The sequence below is a fragment of the Oncorhynchus tshawytscha genome, linkage group LG07 (genome assembly GCF_018296145.1).
Source record: "Oncorhynchus tshawytscha isolate Ot180627B linkage group LG07, Otsh_v2.0, whole genome shotgun sequence".
In the NCBI taxonomy this organism is placed as follows: Eukaryota; Metazoa; Chordata; class Actinopteri; order Salmoniformes; family Salmonidae; genus Oncorhynchus; species Oncorhynchus tshawytscha.
The window spans coordinates 61,414,723-61,438,115 of record NC_056435.1 but is presented as its reverse complement, the minus strand read 5'-3'; the positions used below and the strand labels follow the sequence as shown (position 1 = coordinate 61,438,115).

The window sequence follows — 23,393 nt, the reverse complement described above, 5'->3', positions numbered from 1 at the left end:
AGCAATGAGCTGTTGCCCACTCTTAGCTATGATGTGGGCGTGCCCCAAGGAACAATACTGGGGCCCCTCCTGTTCAGCCTGAACATTAATGGTCTGCCTTCTGTCTGTACTGGGCCTGAAGTTCAATTGTATGCAGATGATATAGCGATATATGTGCATGCAAAGAGCAAACAACAAGTTGCACAAGAACTCACTACTGTAATGGTCCAGGTTACAAAGTGGCTCAGTGACTCGTGTTTGCATCTCAATGTGAAAAAAACTGTTTGCATGTTCTTCACAAAGAGGGCAACAGATGCTACTGACCCAGATGTCTGTGTCAGGGGAGAAGCACCAGGTGGTATCGGATTTTAAGTACCATGGCATCATACTTGACTCCAACATCTCTTTTAAAAAGCATGTGAAAAAGGTAATTCAAATAACCAAATTCAAACTAGCTAATTTCCGATTTATACGAAATTGTTTGACTACAGAGGTAGCAAAAATGTACATAAAATCTATGATACTCCCCCAATTAACATACAGCTTGACTAGTTGGGCCCAAGCTTGCTGTGCAACATTAAAACCTATGCAGTCTGCCTGTCTCAAACAGGCTCTCAAAATGCTTGATAGGAAGCCCAATAGCCATCATTGTTACATCCTCAGAAAGCATGAGCTCCTGAGTTGGGAAAATCTTGTGCAATACACCGACATGTCTTGTATTCAAGATCCTAAATGGCCTGGCTCCCCCTCCACTCAGTATTTTTGTTAAACAGAAAACCCAAACATATGGCAGCAGATCCACAAGGTCTGCCATGACCTTAGTTTCCTTAAGGAAAAGCACCTTTAGTAAATCCACTTTCTCTGTGAGAGCTTCCCATATCTGGAATACACTGCACCACATATCACACTTTCACAAAATGCATGAAAACATGGCTAAAGGTCAATCAGATTTATGATAATCCCTAGCTGTGTATTGCCGCTTTCCATGTTGTCTGTAGCTTGTGAGGTGTGGAAACACTTTGTTGCTTTTATGAATTTTGTCTTGCTGCTTTTTGCTCTATGTTGCTCTGTCTGTATGCTACATATTGCTTGTCCTATGTTGCTCTGTGTGTGCTCACTGCTCAATGATTGTCTATATTGTAATGGTTTTTAATAACCTGCCCAGGGACTGCGGTTGAAAATTAGCTGGCTGGCTAAAACCGGCATTTTTACTGAAACGTTGATTCATGTGCACTGTCCCTGTAAAAATAAAATAAACTCAAACACCAAGCACATCAACTTCACTAACTGCCCATTTAATTGGGAGACCACATGACAATTTAAAGTTTCTTTTAGAGACCCAATCCATAATATAACACTTTTTAGTCCAGAGAAATTGGAGAAGTTATCCAGGTCCTCAACAAGGCCCTTCAAGGTTGAAGATTGAGGACTCAAGATAACTTTAATCATTGGCCTATTGATACTCATCTCTATTTCCTTCATTTTTAGCCCCTTAATGTTATCTTTTAAAGCTAACAGTTCAATGGCCATATAAATAGTTATGGTGATAGAGGGCAACCTTGTTTTACACCTCTTGACAATTCAAAGTTCTCAGAAGTAACCATTTATTTATTAATTGTACATAAAGGATTGTTGTACATTACTTTTACCCATCTTATGAGAGATTCTCCAAAATTGAGAATGTCTTCCACTCTCACAAAAACACATAGAAAGCTAACAGGAGGGGAGAAATGATATCCAAGATATACAGGATATTATTGATATTAGACACAGCCCACAAAATGGGTCACATACCTCTCAATCAGGGACTCAAATTGCTCCACAAATATTTTTTGGGTATATGTATACAATATGAGGTACCAGAGAACTACTTACATTGACAACTATTTCTCATGGGACACAAACTTGCCAACCACCACATACAGACAACCACATAGGCTACATTTTTTCTGGAAACTCCCTCCCATTTATGAATTTTGACAAATATAGGAGATGCTCTCTCAAACCTTTATAACTGTGGACAGATCATTCTTCCTTTGTTTGTTCAATAACACATTTGAATAGTCCTTATCATGGCTGCAAGTCTAAAACGTCCTGGTCACCGAAGGCATCAAGGGAGTAAAAGTTACATCAAATTTGGGCCCAGGACAATTGGACCACAGCACACTGTCCTATGCACTTGCATCTCTCCCATCTGACTGAAGCTTTCGCCACAATCATGGCATCTGTATGGTTTCTCCTTGTGAGTCCCCCTCAAATGTCCTTTCATATGGGCGTCCTGCCTGAACGCTTTCCCACAGACTGGGCAGACAAAGGGTTTCTCTCCTGTGTGAACCCTGATATGCTCTTTCAGATGACTCTTCACTTTGAAACCTTTCCCACAGAGGTGACAGCTGTGTGGTCTCTCCCCTGTATGAGTTGTCATGTGGTCTCCCAGACCATTCCTTGCTGGGAACCCTTTTCCACAGACATGGCAACGAAATCGCTCATACAAAGCGCGTCTCTTCTTAAGTTCAGACAGCGTTCCTATATGTCTGAATGGTCTTCCTGTCTTTGTTTTCCGTTGCAGAGGGCCTCCAATCTCTGTTCCATGCATGTTTTCACTTGGAGCTGCTGAACAGTGTGCGTTTACTGCAAACATGAGCTGTGGGTCACTCGTTAGTACTCCATAGTCCTCTCCATCAGGTTCTGTTTTAATGTGTTCCACTAGGGTGCTTGATAGATTATTCGTCTCATTGTCTTCCACAATTTGGGTTTGGAAAAGGTGTGAGGGCCAAGGGTCCTGGACAAAATCACCTTTCACACAAGGAGGAGTGAACCCGAACTCTATGTTATGACCATGAGTCTCAGGCCCTTGCATTTGCTCTTCTCCCAGATTGGTCCTGAGGTCCTGTTCCTCTGTACTTTGTGTGAGCTCTGAACTTTCCCTCCTCCACTCCTGCTCAAGGGGAACCTCTTCTTCAGAGTCATGGAGCTGCCTAGGGTCTGGAGGGAAGGACAGGCAAATGTTATTTAATAGATAGACATTCATATTGTCAATGTTTAAAGGCCAAGTGCGTTCAAAAATGTGATTTTCCTTTATTTTATATATACTGAGTGTACAAAACATTTAGGAACACCTTCCTAATATTGAGTTGCACTCCCCCTTTTGCCAATAGAACAGCCTCAATTCATTGGGGAATGGATTCTACAAGGTGTCGAAAGCATTCCACAGGGATGCTGGCCCATGTTGACTTCAATGGTTGCCACAATTGTGCCAAGTTGACTGGATGTATTTTGGGTGGTGGACCATCCATGATACACACGGGAAACTGTTGAGTGTAGGGCTGGGCGTTATGGCCAAAATATCATATCATGGTATTTTTCAAATTTGACAATATTTTATGTTTTTGATTAATAATAAAAGTTGTACATTTGCTTTATGAGTAGTGTGTGACCCTACGGTGGCAACACATATTCTAAATTATTTCAATGGGTCTTTCTCCATTCTGATTGTTTTATACTTTTCAATTCAACTTCAACCTGAAATAATTTCCTAAATTTCCATCAATTTCTGCATTTCCTGCAGATAATTTCCACACTGCCATGATATGGGCAAAAATACTAGGTGTTATTTTTAACCAAATGTTGCAATTGCAATTTAGATCAAAACACTTGGGTGAACTTTTGGAATCATGGAAATAGAATGTTTATTCTAATTCTATAGTTAGAATATAAATAATAGTGGGCACTTTCAATACAGTCTTGTTTGAAAAAAATGCCTTGGATGAGTTATTGTGACAGGGTAGGAACCAAAGTGATGTACAGTGTTTCCTAGGGGACCCTATAATCTTTGGCTACATTAAATCTTTATTCATATAGCCAACATATTATTATACCTTTATTTCAACAAGGAACACAGACTGAGACTAAGGTCTCTTTTACAGCTGGGCCCTGCATATACATGTTTACACATACAGTTTAGGTACAATGATTAAGAAACTACACAAGACCAACAAAGCGATCACAAATAACACACAAAAATACAGAAACAGATTACATTTACACATAGGGGAATAACCTAACAGCACAGGGGGACAAGTTTAAGAACTAACAGGAAAAGGGCGACAGCATTACCCGACAGGGGGACAAGTTTAAGTTTAGCCTGCAGGCTATTCCATAGGCAAGGAGGGTAACAGGAAAAGGGCGACAGCAATAATCAATACAAAATAAAATCCTCAATAAATATTTAAAATTGTTTATAATCCATAGGCAAGGAGGGTAACAGGAAAAGGGCGACAGGGGGACAAGTTTAAGTTTAGCCTGCAGGCTATTCCATAGGCAAGGGGGGTAACAGGAAAAGGGCGACAGGGGGACAAGTTTAAGTTTAGCCTGCAGGCTATTCCATAGGCAAGGAGGGTAACAGGAAAAGGGCGACAGGGGGACAAGTTTAAGTTTAGCCTGCAGGCTATTCCATAGGCAAGGAGGGTAACAGGAAAAGGCAGCCATATACAACTCTGTTCATGCTTCGTCTATTCCTCTTTGATTTAGAAGATACTGTTGCACAAACAACATGCTGATTTTAAGCCTCCACCAGTACTGGTATCAGGCTGTATTAGCTAGCTATGTTTGCTCTGACTCAGTACTTTTATTAGCTAGCCAGCTAACTAGCTAATAAAAGTACTAGCCAGCTAGTTAGCTAGCCAGCTAACAAGCGTTTAGCATTGTGGCTAACACGAATTAGCTTAACTTGCTAAGAAAATACAAACTAATATTGTAATCATAGAACGCTTGTGGATTTATATTAAGATCAAAGTGGAAACAATATCATTGTCATCAACATTGTTGTATGTGCTGCATTGACCATGCAGACTGAACGAAAGTGTCTCATGGTCAAGCAACAACAAATGCGCTCCTTGAGTGACAGGTCTGTGCGGAAAGCGGCATGGCGAGAGAGAGAGAGAGACCGGAGAGGGATGACTCGAGTAGCGGAGTAAACTATAAAAGTGGACATTACACACAGTGTATCACATTTAACAAACCAAACATTTAAATACCGTTGTAGAAGGTAAAGTAAAAAAAAAACATACCGGTCCGTGCATAAATACCGGTATATAGTAAAATATTGTATACCGCCCAGCCCTAGTTGAGCGTGAAAAACTCAACAGCATTGCAGTTCCTGACACAAACCGGTGCGCCTAGCACCGACTACCATACCCCGTTCAAAGGCACTTCAATATTTTGCCCAGTCACCCCCTGAATGGCACACATACACAATCGGTTTGTGTCAAGAACTGCAATGATGCTGGAGTTCACGGTCAATCGCTTCCCGTATGTATCAACAATGGTCCACCACCCAAAGGACATCCAGCCAACTTGACACAACTGTAGGAAGCATTTGTGTCAACATAGGTCAGCATCCCTGTGGAACGCTTTTGACACCTAGCTTTTGTCGCCAGTTCCATGACCTGACGAATTGAGGCTGTTCTGAGGGAGGGGAGGGGAGGGGGGTGTAAGTGTATATTTCCACACTATGACGTTGGAATAATACTGTGAAATTATGAAAATGATAAATGCCGTTTTGTTGTGTAAGAGCCATTTGAAAAGACTGCCGGAAATGTCACATGTAAATTAGTTAATAGACCAATAAGAAACCTCTCTGCCAATAACAGCTAGTTTTCAGTTTTACCCTCCCCACTAGTCAGTCCTAACTAAATTCTTGTTTGAGAAATTGCCCTTTCCTAAGACGTTTTTTTTGTTTCTTTAAGACCATTTATTTGAAAACAATCACAGAAATGTACTTAACTGTTACCCAGAAATGATTTGATATTGGGATAAAAATGGCTACATTGGACCTTATGTAACAATGCATGTTTAATTACAAAAACCAAATCTTCCAAGATATTGGGTTCTAGCAAGTTGATTGACTGGTAACAGGGGACAAGTAAAGTGACAGACATTATAGGTTTGCAGCAAGCTCGCCATTACAAACACAGCCATTGTTACTATTCCAGGTTGCTGATCGGTGTTATGAAGTAGGTAATGTTAAGCATAGCACTGGATATTTTTGACCAATCTCTACTTGATGAGACTTCCCCAATTCCTTACTTGGAAGACAACATACAGTACCAGTCAAAAGTTTGGACACACCTACTCATTCCAGGGTTTTTCTTTATTTGTACTATTTTCTACATTGTAGAATAATAGTGAGGACATCAAAACTAAGAAATAACACATATGGAATCATGTAGTAACCAAAAAAAGTGTCAAACAAATCCAAATATATTTTATATTTGAGATTCTAGAAAGTAGCCAGCCTTTGACAGCTTTGCACTCTCTTGGCATTCTCTCAACCAGCTTCATGAAGTAGTCACCTGGAATGTAATCTCAATTAACAGGTGTACCTTGTTAAATTAATTTGTGGAATTTCTTTCCTTAATGCGTTTGAGCCGATCAGTTGTGTTGTGACAATGTAGGAGGGTATTCACAGACTATAGCCCTATTTGGTAAAAACCAAGTCCATATTATGGCAAGAGCTCAAATTAGCAAAGAAAAATTACAGTCCATCATTACTTTAAGACACGAAGGTCAGTCAATCCGGAACATTTCTAGAACTTTGAAAGTTTCTTCAAATGTAGTCTCAAAAACCATCAAGCGCTATGATGAAACTGGCTCTCTTGAGGACCGCCACAGGAAAGGAAGAGCCAGAGTTACCTCTGCTGCAGTTGATAAGTTCATTAGAGTTAACTGCACCTCAGATTGCAGCCCAATAAATGCTTCAAAGTTCAAGTAACAGACACATATCAACTGTTAAGAGACGACCAAGAATGAGAGTGATGGAGTGCTGCAACAGATCACCCGACCTTAAACCAATTGAGATGGTTTGGGATGAGTTGGACAGCAGAGTGAAGGAAAAGCAGCCAACAAGACCTCAGCATATGTGGAACTCCTTCAAGACTGTTGGAAAAGCATTCCTCATGAAGCTGGTTGAGAGAATGCCAAGTGTGTGCAACACGGTCAAGACAAAAAGGGTGGCTACTTTGAAGAATCTCAAATATTTTGATTTGTTTAACACTTTTTTGGTTACTACATGTGGTTGGTTACCATGTGTGTTATTTCATAGTTTGTTTTCACTATTCAACAATGTAGAAAATAGTTGTTTTTTTTAAAACTTGAATGAGTAGGTGTGTCCAAACTTTTGACTGGTACTGTATGTGTTCTAAACATCCATGTCTAGTTGCAGGAGTTTCGTTTGAACTTAGAAAACGCTCCATTATTAAACCAACATTTGCTCCATGAAGTAATCCAACAATGTGGACTCTGCCATCTTGTCTATTTAAAATCTTCTCTCACTGAGGGAGTTCTATTAACCTTGATTCATACGGGTGCACCGGCCTATGGCCAGTGACAAAAGTGGTGAGTGAGGAGCGCCCTTCTCAAATCAAACAGTAATCTAAGCTGCTCGGTCATGTTGTCACCAAGACACTATTGTTCATCGTCCACGAACATGCATCTCTAAATAGGGTAAAACAACGTTGGAGGCAGCTTATGGTAGAGAACTGAAAAGTAAATTCTCTGCAAACACCTCTGGTGGTCATTCCTGCAGTCAGCATGCCAATTGCACACGCCTTCAAAACTTGAGACCTCTGTGGCATTGTGTTGTGTGACAAAACTAGACACTGCACATTTTAGAGTGGCCTTTTATTGTCCCCAGCACAAGGTGCAACTGTGTAATGATCATGCAGTTTAATCAGCTTCTTGATAATCTATCCACCTGGCAGGTGTGGCATATCTTGGCTAATGAGAAATGCTAATTACTAGGGATGAAAACAAATTTGTGCACTAAATTTGAGAGAAATACACTTTGTGCATATGGAAAGTTTCTGGGATCTTTTATTTCAGCTTATGAAACATGGGACCAACACTTTACATGTTGCGTTTTATATTTTTGTTCAGTGTATTATAAAGTCACCATTGTCCTCATGGTGAAATCCCTGAGCGGATTCCTTCCTCTCCGGCAACTGAGTTAGGAAGGAAACCTGTATCTTTGTAGTGACTGGGTGTTTGTACACCATCCAATGTGTAATGAATAACTTCACCATGCTCAAAGGGATATTCAATGTCTGCTTTTTTAAATTTTTACCCATCTACCAATAGATGCCCTTCTTTGCGAGGCATTGGAAAAACCTCCCTGGTCTTTGTAGTTTAATCTGTGTTTGAAATCCACTACTCAACTGAGGGACCTTACAGATAATTATATGTGTAGGGTACAGAAATGAGGTAGTCAGTCAAACATCCTGTTAAGCACTATTATGTGTGAGTCCATGCAAATTATGTGACTTGTAAAGCACATTTTTGCCCGTTAACTTAAGTATAGTTTCCCGATAACAAAAGGGTTGAATACTTGTTGATTCAAGACATTTCAGCTTTTAAATGTTTTATTTGTAAAAATGTCTAAAAACATAATTCTGCTTTGACATTATGGGGTATTGTGTGTAGGCCAGTAACACAAAATGTAAATTTAATCCATTTTAAATTCAGGCTGTAAAACAACCAAATGTGGAAAAAGTCAAGGGGTGTTAATACATTCTGAAGGCACTGAAGCCAGCTGGAACAATAATGTCTGACTAGGCCAGGGTTCCCCAACTGCCCTCCCGTGGGACGAATTTGGCCCGTAGGTGATTTTATTTCCCCCGCCCCCCAAGCTTTCTGCACAAAAACTTACATTTTTTAAAATTGTTGGACATGACTGTAAATATGTTCCAAAGTATTACCCCGCATAATACAAACACTAGTATGTGGACACAAATGAGTGGATTCAGCTACATCAGCCACACCTGTTTCTGACAGGTGTATAAAATCGAGCACACCGCCATGCAATCTCCGGAGACAAACACTGGCAGTAGTATGGCCTTACTGAAGAGCTCAGTGACTTTCAACATGGCACCGTCATAGGATGCTACCTTTCCAACAAGTCAGTTAGTCACATTTCTGCCCTTGTCAACTTTAAGTGCTGTTATTGTGAAGTGGAAATGTCTAGGAGCCACAATGTGGTAGGCCACACAAGCTCACAGAACAGGACCACTGAAGTGCATAAAAGTAGTCTTTCCTCTGTTGCAACACTCACTACCGAGTTCCACACTGCCCCTGGAAGCAACGTCAGCAAAATAACTATTAGTCGGGAGCGTCATGAAATCGGTTTCCATGGCAGAGCAGCCGCACACAAGCCCAAGATCACCATGCACAATGCCAAGCGTCGGCTGGTGTGGTGAAAAGCTTGCCGCCAATGGACTCTGGAGCAGTGGAAATGCATTCTCTGGAGTGATGAATCGCGCTCCACCATCTATCAGTCCAATGGACGAATCTGGGTTTGGCGGATGCCAGGAGAACGCTACCTCCCCGAATGCATAGTGCCAACTGTAAAGTTTGGTGGAGGAGGAATATTAGTTTGGGTTAGGCCCCTTGGTTCCAGTGAAGGGAACTGTTAACGCTATAGCATACAATGACATTCTAGAGTCAAAACGATTCTGTGCTTCCAACTTTATGGCAACAGTTTAGGGAAGGTTCTTTTCTGTTTCAGCATGACAATGCCCCCGTACACAAAGCGATGTCCATACAGAAACGGTTTATCGAGATTGGTATGGATGAACTTGACTGGCCTGCACAGAGCCCTGACCTCAACCCCATCTTACACCTTTGGGTTGAATTGGAATGCCGACTGCGAGCCAGGCCTAATCGCCCAACCTCACAAATGCTCTTGTGGCTGAATGGAAGCCCCTGCAGCAATGTTCCAACATCTAGTGGAAAGCCTTCCCAGAAGAGTGGGGGGGACTAACTCCATATTAATGCTCATGATTTTGGAATGAGATGTTCGACGAGCAGGTGTCCACATACTTATAGTCATGTAGTGTGTGTATATATATATATATATATATATATATATATATATATATATATATATATATATATATATATATATATATGATCGTACACAAATGTACAAAAGCAATGTTTGAAATGATTATGTTTTTGTCAAGTATTATCTGTTTGGGCTTCTTGCGGTAAAGTTGCAGTCTACAAATTATTTGTAATTAAGTTCCAGCCCCCTGACCAACAATCGGCCCGCGGCTGAATTCAGTTGATGATCCCTGACCCTGGGGACGATATTTTTAATCATAGCAAGCATCGCGAGGGCAGTGACATAGAGTAGACTAAAAGCCAGTCAAACAGTACATTGAAATAGTCGCCGTTACAAACCTGCTCTATGTAACTTGACATGAGGTTTAATGACCATATCCAACATTTTCTGTAAACGTTCGTTCTCTTCCTTCGAACGGGTGATTTCTTCTTGATACTCCACTATCGTCTTTTCAACTACTCCAAATATCTCAACAGCAGCCGCTGTCAATCTCTCGCGCAGAAACATATTGAGCAATTGCATTTTTGACATATTGTAAATACACTGTTGCTTGTATTTTATTAGCAAGGTAAATAAATGTAAAGCTTTTTTATTTTATTTTAATCCTTGTGAAATGTGCCAGTCCGAGACCCCGGAAGTAAACACTGCTAACTCTACTATTTAACAGTGCGTGCACGGCAACCCAATACCGCACTATATCGCCACCTGTTGTCCGGAGTGGAAACGAAGTGTTTTATTTTTTATTTAACCTTTATTTAACTAGGCAAGTCAGTTAACAATGACTGCCTACCAAAAGGCAAAAGGCCTCCTGCGGGCATAGGGGCTTGGATTAAAAATAAAAGATAAAATAAAATAGGACAAAACACACATCACGACAAGAGAGACACCACAACACTACATAAAGAGAGACCTAAGACAACAACATAGCATGGCAGCAACACATGGAAACATAGGATGGTAGCAACACAACAAGACAGCTACATGGTAGCAACACAACATGGCAGCAGCACAACATGCTAGCAGCACAAAACATGGTACAAACATCGACAAGGTTTCTTCAACTTCCATTTCTCCTCCCGTCTTTGATCCTGCTCAATCTGCTTACACTTTTCTACCATTCTTCTTCAACTAAACCATCTTCCCTTTTTTATTTTTTTTTAATACCAATTCAACCTCACCCTCCTCCTTCCTCTCTCTCTTCGACCTCCTCTGCCCCACTCTTTCTCTCCATTCCTTCTCCGTAATCCAAGTACACGTCTCCTTATCTTTTATTTTTGGTTCAAATGTTCAGCACAGACAGACTCTCAAATCGCTATTTCTTCCAAACCCACTACCCAGACAGGAACTTGTGCTGCACTATGGCTATTGGTTAACATTATGGTAGCTCCAAAGACAGTAAGAATCTCTCTGGTCACTGTCCTAGTACTGCATGACTAGGTATCTCCCTTTCCCTTTCCCTAATGTGAAACCAGCTGAATAGATAGTTGAATCCTGATTCAGTGTATTATAATGGCATGACTTTGGACGGTTTGAAACAAACTAAACCAGTGCATGCAGACATGTTGAACAGCATGATGTCTCTCTGTCCAGTTGCTAGTGAAGAACCTGCAGTTTGAGGATGGGAAGATGATCGCGGCGGCAAGGTATTTCAGCTCTGGGAGCAGCGCTTCTGTGGAGCTCACTGAGGAGGAGAAAACCTTCGCTGAGCAAATGAGGGTAAGAAAAGAAAAAAAATACTAACACTTTACTATTGGATCTATCTGTCTTACACTGCTTTTTCAGCTAATTTGAACAAGGTTGTAAATGTAAATGTTTATCTCTCACCTTAACCCTTGATAAACTGACTCCAGACCAGTGTTTACAGTGTTGTCTTGTCCCATTGACAGGGTGTGTGGAAGAGCATCTTGACTAATGTGGATGCCATCGAGGACTCCACTGACTTCTTCAAGTCTGGGGCTGCGTCTATGGACGTGGTCAGGTAAACAACACACCAGCATGGACATCTAACAGGTCAAAGGGTGCAAGTCAATGGGTTTTAGACAGTACACCAAGTGGGAAATGTTTTTTTCTATCAATGATTACGATGAAAAGGGAAACACATTACAGCAGCTGGAGTTGAATGCCACCTCTTCCCCATTCCTCACTCCCTTCATCCCTACCTCACCTCTACCATCTCCTTCACCCCTACCACCTCCTTCATCCCTACCACCTCATTCATCCCTACCTCACCCCTACCACCTCATTCATCCCTACCTCACCTCTACCATCTCCTTCACCCCTACCACCTTCTTCATCCCTACCACCTCATTCATCCCTACCTCACCCCTACCACCTCATTCATCCCTACCTCACATCTACAACCTCCTTCATCCCTACCTCACATCTACAACCTCATTCATCCCTACCTCACCTCTACGAGCTCCTTCACCCCTACCACCTTCTTCATCCCTACCACCTCATTCATCCCTACCTCACGTCTACAACCTCCTTCATCCCTACCTCACCTCTACGAGCTCCTTCATCCCTACCTCACCCCTACCACCTCATTCATCCCTACCTCACCTCTACAACCTCATTCATCCATACCTCACCTCTACAAGCTCCTTCATCCCTACCACCTCATTCACCCCTACCCTCTCCTTCATCACTACCTCACCCCTACCACCTCCTTCATCACTATCTCACTCCTACCACCTCCATCACCCCTACAAACTCCCTTCCCCCTACCACCTCCTTCACCCCTACCACCTCCTTCATCACTATCTCACCCCTACCACCTCCTTCATCCCTACCTCACCCCTACAACCTCCTTGATCTATACCTCACCCCTACCACCTCCTTCATCACTACCTCACCCCTACCACCTCCTTCATCACTACCTCACCCCTACCACCTCCTCCATCCCTGCCTCACTCCTACCACCTCCTACATCCCTACCACCTCATTCATCCCTACCTCACCCCTACCAACTCATTCACCCATACCTCACCCCTAACACCTTCTTCCCTCCTACCTCACCCCTACCAACTCCTTCACCCCTATCAACTTCTTCACCCCTACCTCACCCCTTATCAACTCCCTCACCACTACCACCTCCTTCACCCCTACCAACTCCCTCACCCCTACCACCGCCTTAATCCCTGCCTCACCCCTACCACCTCCTACATCCCTACCTCACCCCTACAACCTCCTTCATCACTACCTCACCCCTACAACCTCCTTCATCTATAGCTCACCCCTACCACCTTCTTCATCCCTACCTCACCCCTACCACCTAATTTGCCCCTGCCTCATCCCTACCAACTCTTTCATCACTATCTCACCCCTACCACTTCCTTCATCCCTACCTCACCCCTACCACCTCCTACATCCCTACCTCACCCCTACCAAGTCCTTCAACCCTATCAGCTTCTTCACCCCTACCTCACCCCTACCACTTCCTTCATCCCTGCCTCATCCCTACCAACTCCTTCATCCCTGCCTCACCCCTACCACCTTCATCACTACCTCAACCCTACCACCTCCTTCATCACTACCTCACCTCTACCATCTCATACATCCCTACCTCAACCCTACATCACTACCTCACACCTACCACCTCCTACATCTCTACCTCACCCCTACCACTTCCTTCATGCCCACCTCACCCCTACCAATCCCTTCATCCCTACAACCTCTTTCATCCCTACCTCACCCTTACAACCTCCTTCATCCCTACCTCACCCCTACCACTTCCTTCATCCCTACCTCACCCCTACCACCTCCTTCATCCCTACCTCACCCCTACCACCTCCATCACTACCTCACCCCTACCACTCCCTTCATCCCTACCTCACCCCTACATTCTCCTTCATCCCTACCACCGTCTTCCCTCCTACCTCACCCCTACCAACTTCTTCACCCTTACCTCACCGCTACCAACTCATTCATCCCTACCTCACCCCTACCACCTCCTACATCCATACCTCACCCCTACCACCTACTTCACCCCTACCACCTCCTTCACCCCTACCACCTACCTCACCCCTACCACCTACCTCACCCCTACCACTCCCTTCATCCCTACCACCTCCTTCACCCCTACCACCTCCTTCATCCCTACCTCACCCCTACCACCACCTTCATCCCTACCTCGCCCCTACCACGCCTTCATCCCTACCTCACCCCTACCACCTCCCTCATCCCTATCTCACCCCTACCACCTATTTCATCCCTACCTCATCCCTACCACCTCCTTCATCCCTATCTCACCCCTACCACCTATTTCATCCCTACCACCTCCTTTGCTTCCCTCCCTCACTCTCGCTCTCCACACCCTCTCACTGCCCCACCTCACCCTAGCCCCATCCCCCACTCCCCCTCCATCTCCCCTCTCTCTGCAGTAAGTAAGTAACTCCAAAGCATACATAAAATTAGACGTTGATGAAAAAGTATGATATTTTACTTCTGGTACAATAAAGTTAATCCTATGTTTTGTTGTCAGGCTGGTGGAGGAGGTGAAGCTGAGGGCCAGTGGGTGTCAGCTGCAGAATGAGGACGTGTACATGAACACCACCTTCCAGGACTTCATCCAGATGTGTGTGAAGAAGCTCCGAGGGGAGGACGACGAGGAGGAGCTGGTCGTTGACTACGTAAGAGTCACCCTCATCATCGTCATTATTACTATGATCCTCTATCTTCATCATTATCATAACCATCATCATCATTATTATCACCAGAATCAGCATTATCCTCAATACTCTAATCTAATGTAGGCCGTTAGGTTCAGGAGTGAAACTTTGGAGGGCGTTCCAGTTCTTATTTCAGTCTCCTGCGTTAGTAACATGATCACTAAGGAAGAACACAACAAGCCTGAAAAGGCCTTTGGATTAGGTAGCATAATGTAAATGTCCTGTAACTAGGTGGAGAAGAACATCAACAACATGACCATCCGGATGCCCCACCAGCTCTTCGTCAACGGGGAGTTTGTGGACGCAGAGGGAGGGAAGACGTACAAGACCATCAACCCCACAGATGGAACAGTAGGGAGCTAGCTTTCACTTGTCCACTAATGTCTGATCCATGGTTTTCCTAAAGGTCTTAATAACTTGATCTGCTCGCACCAATTTGGTTTGTCTCAGACGATGACAAATTAAGTGACTATATCACTCTTACAGTATGTGTGTTTGTGTGTCTGTGTTTCCCATCTCTCTCGCTCTCTCTTTAGGCTATCTGTGATGTGTCTTTAGCTCAAGCCAGTGACGTGGACCGAGCTGTAGCGGCCGCCAAGGAGGCGTTCGAGGAGGGAGAGTGGGGAAAGATAAACCCCAGAGACAGAGGCAGACTCCTATATAAGTCAGTCTATTAGAAACAAGCATGTAAAATAGCATCCTATTATAGCGCAGTACTTTTAACCTGGATCCATAGGGAATAGGGCCCATAGGTTCCAAATAGGGCTCCATTTCTGATGCAACACAAGACTAAGACCCAGCCACATATAATAATACAGGTGGTCTTTGAAACATTCAAATGCAGGCAACTATACAAGGCATTCAACCATGTGTCGCTGGGTCTATAAGATACACAGGATAATATATAGATGTTTTTTGAAGACGTGGGTGAGGTCACACTTCACTTTTTGATTTGTGTAATATTTTCCGTTAAGGTGCATTTTCCAGTGTTAAATTACTAATGCGTTGCTGTAGCAGATGTTTAAATGAAACAATTTAACCCTTCACTGCCCCCTACAGGCTGGCTGACCTTATGGAGGAGCACCAAGAGGAGTTAGCCACCATAGAGTCCATGGACTCTGGGGCCGTATACACACTGGCCCTGAAGACCCATGTGGGCATGTCCATCCAGACCTTCCGCTACTTCGCTGGCTGGTGTGACAAGATCCAGGTGAGAGAGTGGGGGATATCACAACATTGTCCATATTGCCCACTGTTTTTCATTTTGTGCAACAAAGAAGCAGGTGCTTTAAAGAGCCAATGCAGCTGTTTTTATCTCAATATCATATAGTTTCTGGGTATAATTAAGTACTTTAATTATTAAATGGTCAAAAAGAAACAAAAATAGGTTCTTAACAAAGGGGCAATTTCTCAAGCAATAATTTAGCTAGGACTGTCTGGGAGTGGTCTGAGTGGGGAGGGAAAACTGTGAATGAGCTGTTATTGCAAGACCGGTTTGAAACTCTTTCTTATTGGTCTAATTTACCACATGGTGATGTCACCATCGAAGGCCAAACCTCCATCCCGCCAAAACAGGCTGAAATTTCAGGCAGTCTTTTGAAACAGCTTGTACACTAAAACGGCATTATCATAATTTTCACAAAATTATTCTAACCTAATAGTGTGGAAATATATATAAAACACTGGAAAATCATGTTTTTGACTGCATTGGGCCTTTAATTAAAGACTTGTTACCTACTGTGAATACCACAGGTAAGGGGCCAGTCATTCCTAAGTGCTTTATTATAGTTTCATAATGCTTTGACTGCATCTATAAGGTGCTATATACATTGAGTGTACAAAATATTAAGGACACCTTCCTAATATTGAGTTGCACCCCTCCCATTTTGCCCTCAGAACAGCCTCAATTCGTTGGGGCATAGACTACAAAGAGTTGAAAGCGTTCCACAAGGATGATGGCCCATGTTGACACCAAAAATCCTTCTTTAACCTGTCTCCTTGCCTTCATCTACACTGATTTAACAAGTGACATCAATAAGGGATCATAGCTTTCACCTGGATTCACCTGGTCCGTCTGTTCCTAATGTTTTGTACACTCAGTGTATATGTTTATAAGGCAATATAACACTCACTTTATAACCTTCTAATTATTCTTCTGTGTTATTTGGATTGTAATATGAATTTGTTCTGATATTTCTAGATTTTTTTATTATTCTTTTGACATTCTACTGCATTGTTAACATCCACTTAACTTTCTATGCGACCAAGAAACTTAGATTTTATGTTTAAGTTTATGTTCATGATCAGTGACTGTCTCTTTCTACAGGGCTGCACCATCCCCATCAACCAGGCCCGACCCAATCGCAACCTTACCTTCACCAAGAAGGAACCAATCGGGTGAGATACACCAGCCACATGCAAATACATAGCTAATCAATTTTTGGGTCAAAACAAGATTTTGAGAATAAGCATATTTGTCATTTTAACTCTCAGAGTGTGTGCTATCGTAATTCCCTGGAACTACCCTCTCATGATGTTGGCCTGGAAAACAGCTGCCTGTCTGGCTGCTGGTAACACTGTGGTCCTCAAACCTGCCCAAGTAAGGAGCATCACAATCCTGTTCATATTTTTTCACTAAAGAGGGGAACAAAGGGATATTGTCAAATGTTCTGTACTGTACTGTGCACTAGGGGGCAGTGCACTGGTGTCCAGACACTAAATTGTGTACTGTACAGAAAATGTTTCAACCAGAGGAGGTTGGTGGCACCTTCATTGGGGATAATGGACTCGTGGTAATGGCTGAAGCAGAATCATTGGAATGGTATCAAATACATCAAACGCATGTGTTTGATGCCATTCCATTTGCTCCGTTCCAGCTATTATTATGAGCCGTCCTCCCCTCAGCAGCCTCCACGGGTTTCAACCCCTTCTCCAATGGGGCATTTAGTCAGCGTGATCCGTTTGAACGATTTCAAAAGCGATATGGCCACATGTACTATTAAATCTGTACCCTGTACAGCCAGAAGACTGGCCACCCCTCAGAGCCTGGTTCCTCTCTAGGATTCTTCATAGATTCCAGCCTCCTAGGGAGTTTTTCCTAGTCACCGTGCGTTTCCCTCTGCATTGCTTGCTCTTTGGGGTTTTAAGCTGGGTTGCTGTAAAGCACTTTTTGACAACTGCTAATGTAAAATGGGCTTTATATAATACATTTGATTGATTGGCCTATGGGGTTTAGCCAACTCCTGACTATTGTTAGCGTGTCCTTCAATAAAGTTAAAGAAGCAGTCTTTTTACAGGGGTACAACTGATTTCAACTGATTTGATACAGTATGCCTGAGATACCTGCATTTGTCAAGGTATATGAATTGCCTAAAGCTAGCATGTTCAATCATTTTGATTGTGTGTATATTCCTATGGTCCCTAGGTGACTCCACTGACAGCGATGAAGTTTGCTGAATTGGCTGCTAGGGCAGGATTCCCCAAGGGAGTGATCAATATCCTCCCTGGATCAGGTAAGCATGCTTTTCTGTTTTTGATCGTTGTTTTATACAAATGTTCATATCGAAAGAGTTGCTCCTATCTTTTCTTTACACACCTGTTTTTTGGCTGCATGTCAGTTGTCCTCTCACCCCCTGCAATAGAGAATCTGGGAAGGTGCACCATTTGTGCACCATTTTTTCTCAGATGACTGAAAAGTTGACTTATAGGAGATAAAAGGTTTTGTTGTGATGCTGACGGTGTGCTGGTTCTTCTTCTGCTGTTTCTCAGGTGCTCTGGTGGGCCAGCGTCTGTCCGACCACCCGGACGTCCGGAAGCTTGGCTTTACTGGCTCCACTGAGATAGGGAAACACATCATGAAGAGGTGAGTGGTCACTGTTGTGGCAACCTCAGTCCAGAGAGGTCATGACTTTAGGCTCTCGGTGGTTGGCCAAGACATGCTGACCACACCGCTAACATGCTGGCCACACTGCTAACATGCTGACTACACCGCTAACATGCTGACCCCACCGCTAACATGCTGGCCACACTGCTAACATGCTGACTACACCGCTAACATGCTGACCCCACCGCTAACATGCTGGCCACACTGCTAACATGCTGACTACACCGCTAACATGCTGGCCACACCGCTAACATGCTGACTACACCGCTAACATGCTGACCACACCGCTAACATGCTGACCACACCGCTAACATGCTGACCACACCTAACATGCTGACCACACCGCTAACATGCTGACCACACCGCTAACATGCTGACCACACCGCTAACATGCTGACTACACCGCTAACATGCTGACTACACCGCTAACATGCTGACCACACCGCTAACATGCTGACTACACCGCTAACATGCTGACCACACCGCTAACATGCTGACCACACCGCTAACATGCTGACCACACCGCTAACATGCTGACCACACCGCTAACATGCTGACCACACCGCTAACATGCTGGCCACACCGCTAACATGCTGACTACCGCTAACATGCTGGCCACCGCGCTAACATGCTGGCCACACCGCTAACATGCTGACTACACCGCTAACATGCTGGCCACACCGCTAACATGCTGACTACACCGCTAACATGCTGGCCACACCACTAACATGCTGGCCACACCGCTAACATGCTGGCCACACCGCTAACATGCTGACCACACCGCTAACATGCTGGCCACACCGCTAACATGCTGACTACATTATTGCACCCACACTGCTCGCGCGCACTAACAAGCGTCTGCATTGACAAGTGTTAAAATAGAAGTCAGTTCTATTTGTGACACTGAATCCTACCTCTCCCATCTCCTCATTGGTTTATACAAGCTGATACACACGTGCCATCTCCTCGTTGGTTATACCCACGTGTGTGACTGAAAGACGAACCGAGGTCGGTGGTGATAATACACCTTATGAAAGTTAGTTGCCAATCGCAATATAAAGTCCAAAGAAGAAAAAGCCTGGAAGGAGGAGAGATGACTAGAAATGATTCGGCTGACAGTTTTATGTGTGGATTAATTGTCGGAGTAGAAGACCTTGTGTAAATAAATTGCCATACATTTTTAATCTTCAACCTAATTTTCGACCTGTCCCCAAATGAATATAATTGGTTCAGAGTTTGTTTTGATATTTTAACCTGCGTGTCGTGATCGCGTTTGGTGTGGGGGGGCAAAATCAATTTATGCAAGATGGCGCACTCGCTCGGCCGGTTTGGGCACGGTGTAAAAGGTCGATGTCCATGCGCCTGCTGAACTCGAATTAGCATAATCAAAAACTCCCAAAATGGGAACACTTTGCTTTCCCGGCGTTAGGGCTGCTGAATAAAGTGGAGCTACCATAAACAGCGCGAAACAAATAAAAAAAATAGGAATGCCTAAGGCCTTAACAGAAATGTTTTGTGACCAACTAGGAATGGCTTGGAGATCGACCAGTTTATCGCGATCCACTGGTTGGTGACCACTGTAGTGCAGTATGTGTGTGTTTGTGTGTTTGTGTATTAACACCTGTTTTTGTGTGTTCCTCTATCTCAGCTGTGCAGTCAGTAATGTGAAGAAGGTGTCCCTAGAACTGGGGGGTAAATCTCCACTCATCATCTTCAGTGACTGTGACATGGACAAGGCCGTTCGCATGGTCAGTGGGCCTTCAATTCAACGTTGGTCGCTACATAACATTAATACAAAAATATGTATATCAAAGAATATAAAATATGAATATTTCAGAATATTGTAAGGCATCAATTTCACTGTATTTATTTGTGTATTTTAGGGATTGAGTGCTGTATTCTTCAACAAGGGAGAGAACTGCATTGCAGCAGGCAGACTCTTTGTGGAAGAGAACATCCATGACCAGTATGTCAAGAGAGTGGTACGTGTCTCAATGCTAACTTAGTCACCCACTCGCTACCTTATCTCACAGCGCTATGCTAACTTAGCCACTCGCTCGCTACCTTATGTCACAGTGCTATGCTAACTTAGCCACCCGCTCGTGACCTTATCTCACAGTGCTATGCTAACTTAGCCACCGCTCGCTACCTTATCACACAGGGCTATTCTAACTCAGCCATCTGTTAACTTATCTCACAGAGCTGTGCTAACTTAGCCATCCTCTTCCTTATCACTTCTGTCATCATGAAGTGATTTGAGAGGCTAGTTAAGGATCATATCACCTCTATCTTACCTGACACCCTAGACCCACTTAAATTTGCATACCGCCCCAATAGATCCACAGACGATGCAATCGCCATCGCACTGCACACTGCCCTATCCCATCTGTACAAGAGGAATACTTATGTAAGAATGCTGTTCATTGACTATAGCTCGGCTTTCAACGCCATAGTACCCTCCAAGCTCATCATTTAGCTCGGGGCCCTGGGTCTGAGCCCCGCCCTGTGCAACTGGGTCCTGGACTTCTTGACGGGCCGCCCCCAGGTGGTGAAAGTAGGAACACCTCAATTATGCTGATTCTCAACACAGGGGCCCCACAATGGTGCGTGCTCAGCACCCTCCTGTACTCCCTGTTCACCCATGGCCACGCAGTCAACTCAATCATCAAGTTTACAGACAACACAACAGTTGTAGGCATGATTACCAATGACAAGACAGCCTACAGGGAGGAGGTGAGGGCCCTGGCGGAGTAGTGCCAGGAAAATAGCCTCTCCCTCAACGTCAACAAAATGAAGGAGCTGATCGTGGACTCTGGGAAGCAGCAGAGAGAGCATGCCCACATCGACGGGACTACAGGAGAGAAGGTGAAAAGCTTCAAGTTCCTCGGCGTACACTGACGATCTGAAATGGTCCACCCACACAGACAGTGTGGTGAAGAAGGTGCAACAGCGTCTCTTCAACCTCAGGAGGCTGAAGAAATTTGGCTTGGCCCCTAACACCCTCACAAACTTTTACAGATGCACACCGCCTGATACGGCAACTGGACTGCCTGCAACTGCTGGGCTCTCCAGAGAGTGGTGCGGTCTGCCCAACACATCACCGGGGGTACAATGCCTGCCCTCCAGGACACTTACAGCACCCAATGTCACAGGAAGGCCAAAAAGATCATCAAGGACATCAACCATCCAAGCCACGGTCTGTTCACCTCGCTACCATCCAGAAGGCGAGGTCAGTACAGGTGCATCAAAGCTGGGACCGAGAGACTGAAAAACACCTCAAGGCCATCAGACTGTTAAATAGCCATCATTAGCCGGCCTCCACCCAGTTACTCGACCCTTTACCTTAGAGGCAGGTCACTTTAAAATGGAACACTAGTCACTTTAATAATGTTTACTTACTACTGTGTTACTCATTTCATATGTATATACTGTATTCAATTCTACTTTATTTTAGTCAATGCCACTCCTACATTGCTCGTCCTAATATTTATATATTTCTTATTTATTTTACAGTAGATTTGTGTGAATTGTTAGATAATACTGCAGTAGGGCTAGGAAAACAAACATTTCGCTACACCCGCAATATCATCTGCTAAATATGTGTATGTGACCAATACAATTTGATTTGAATCTCACAGTGCTATGCTAACTTAGCCATCTGCTAACTACCTCATCTCAGGTGGAGGAGGTTAAGAAGATGAAGATTGGAGATCCTCTGGACCGCTCCACAGACCACGGACCACAGAACCACAAGGCCCACTTGGACAAGCTGGTGGAGTACTGCCAGACAGGCGTGAGGGAAGGCGCCACTCTGGTGTGTGGGGGCAAACAGGTCTCCCGCCCAGGTTAGACTTCTTTTTCAGGTTCATAGCGCTGTAGATTTGACTAATATTAGCTGTGAGGCAGAGTTAGGGGCAAATGTCACTCCAATTCCAGTCTGTTCAGAAATGGAATTTGGATGTCATACTGTGACCATTTGTGGTGTTACCATTTCTCCGTTCAAGGGATGACTATCAGCTACAAAATGACTAATATAGTAAATAAGTTGTTTACTATATCTTTCCCTGTGGTACCTTTCTCCAGGATTCTTCTTTGAGCCCACCATCTTCACCGATGTTCAGGACCACATGTTCATTGCTATAGAGGAGTCGTTTGGCCCCGTAATGATCCTCTCCAAATTCAAGAGCGGGTCAGTGTTTGCCATTGTCAAATGGGTGCCCTGTGTGGTTCAGCTGACCCCAGAACACTTACATACCTGAGTCGGCATGGGTTTCAAATCTTGCGCATTGCTCCTCTGACTAGCTCTCCTCCGACCTTTCTCTTCATCCCTTTCTCTCTCTTAGGGATGTGGACGAGGTTCTGCGGAGGGCTAATGCCACTGAGTATGGCCTGGCATCAGGAGTGTTCACCCGTGACATCAGCAAGGCGCTGTATGTCAGCGAGAAGCTCAACGCCGGCACCGTCTTTGTCAACACCTACAACAAGACGGACGTGGCTGCTCCCTTCGGCGGATTCAAGCAGTCCGGCTTTGGCAAAGACCTGGGTAAGACTTGCTGATTCTGGGACATTGTTTCCACACAGGTTAGATTAATCATAGAAGCCCACATGGAAAAATAGTAGTTTACTATAGTAAACTGTAGAATATTATAGTAAACACAGAAAAAACACTACACTTTTTTAACTATAGTAAATACTACAGTATTTCATTTGTATATACCCTGCTGATTCCCCTCCCCCATATCCCAATTTGTGCCACCCATAAGTGAGAAACCTACATGCTAAGTATAGACCATATTGTGTTCCCTACAGGTTATAGAAATAGGGCAGAAGCTCTGAAGGTTCAGACCTACCTACCTACAGGTTATGGAAAATTAGCTATTTTAGTATTTCTCCAGTAGGTTTCCTCAAAGAGAAAGCTATGTCAAAGATAATGTCAAAGATAATAAAACTAAAACACTGTTGT

General features: G+C 43.8%; 2 protein-coding genes across 6 annotated transcripts in view; one reads left to right on the top strand and one right to left on the bottom strand.

The window, feature by feature from the left end:
- The window catches only part of LOC112246202 (cytosolic 10-formyltetrahydrofolate dehydrogenase-like), a 46,612-nt gene that overhangs the window by 18,915 nt on the left and 4,304 nt on the right, over positions 1-23,393 (top strand). For all 4 annotated transcript variants that reach the window (XM_024414499.2, XM_024414497.2, XM_024414498.2 and 1 more), the window contains exons 8-22: positions 11,468-11,593; positions 11,764-11,855; positions 14,361-14,508; positions 14,779-14,898; positions 15,084-15,211; positions 15,607-15,757; positions 16,874-16,944; positions 17,041-17,146; positions 17,972-18,059; positions 18,316-18,409; positions 20,079-20,178; positions 20,314-20,412; positions 22,110-22,275; positions 22,514-22,619; positions 22,774-22,973. In XM_024414499.2, the coding sequence (XP_024270267.1) occupies positions 11,468-11,593; positions 11,764-11,855; positions 14,361-14,508; positions 14,779-14,898; positions 15,084-15,211; positions 15,607-15,757; positions 16,874-16,944; positions 17,041-17,146; positions 17,972-18,059; positions 18,316-18,409; positions 20,079-20,178; positions 20,314-20,412; positions 22,110-22,275; positions 22,514-22,619; positions 22,774-22,973 (1,795 nt within the window). The remainder of the gene's footprint in view (positions 1-11,467; positions 11,594-11,763; positions 11,856-14,360; positions 14,509-14,778; positions 14,899-15,083; positions 15,212-15,606; positions 15,758-16,873; positions 16,945-17,040; positions 17,147-17,971; positions 18,060-18,315; positions 18,410-20,078; positions 20,179-20,313; positions 20,413-22,109; positions 22,276-22,513; positions 22,620-22,773; positions 22,974-23,393) is intronic.
- LOC112246205 (carbohydrate sulfotransferase 11-like) overlaps positions 1,184-23,393 on the bottom strand; it is an 86,863-nt gene continuing 64,653 nt past the window's right edge. Inside the window, exons 3-4 of one of the 2 annotated variants that reach the window (XM_024414506.2) lie at positions 18,143-18,381; positions 1,184-2,964 (exon numbers count right to left, since the gene is read on the bottom strand). In XM_024414506.2, the coding sequence (XP_024270274.1) occupies positions 2,105-2,964; positions 18,143-18,221 (939 nt within the window). In that variant the 5' untranslated portion in view covers positions 18,222-18,381 and the 3' untranslated portion in view covers positions 1,184-2,104. Of the gene's footprint in view, positions 2,965-10,215; positions 10,618-18,142; positions 18,382-23,393 lie in introns of those variants that run through there. The other variant, XM_024414504.2, reaches the window with a different exon arrangement.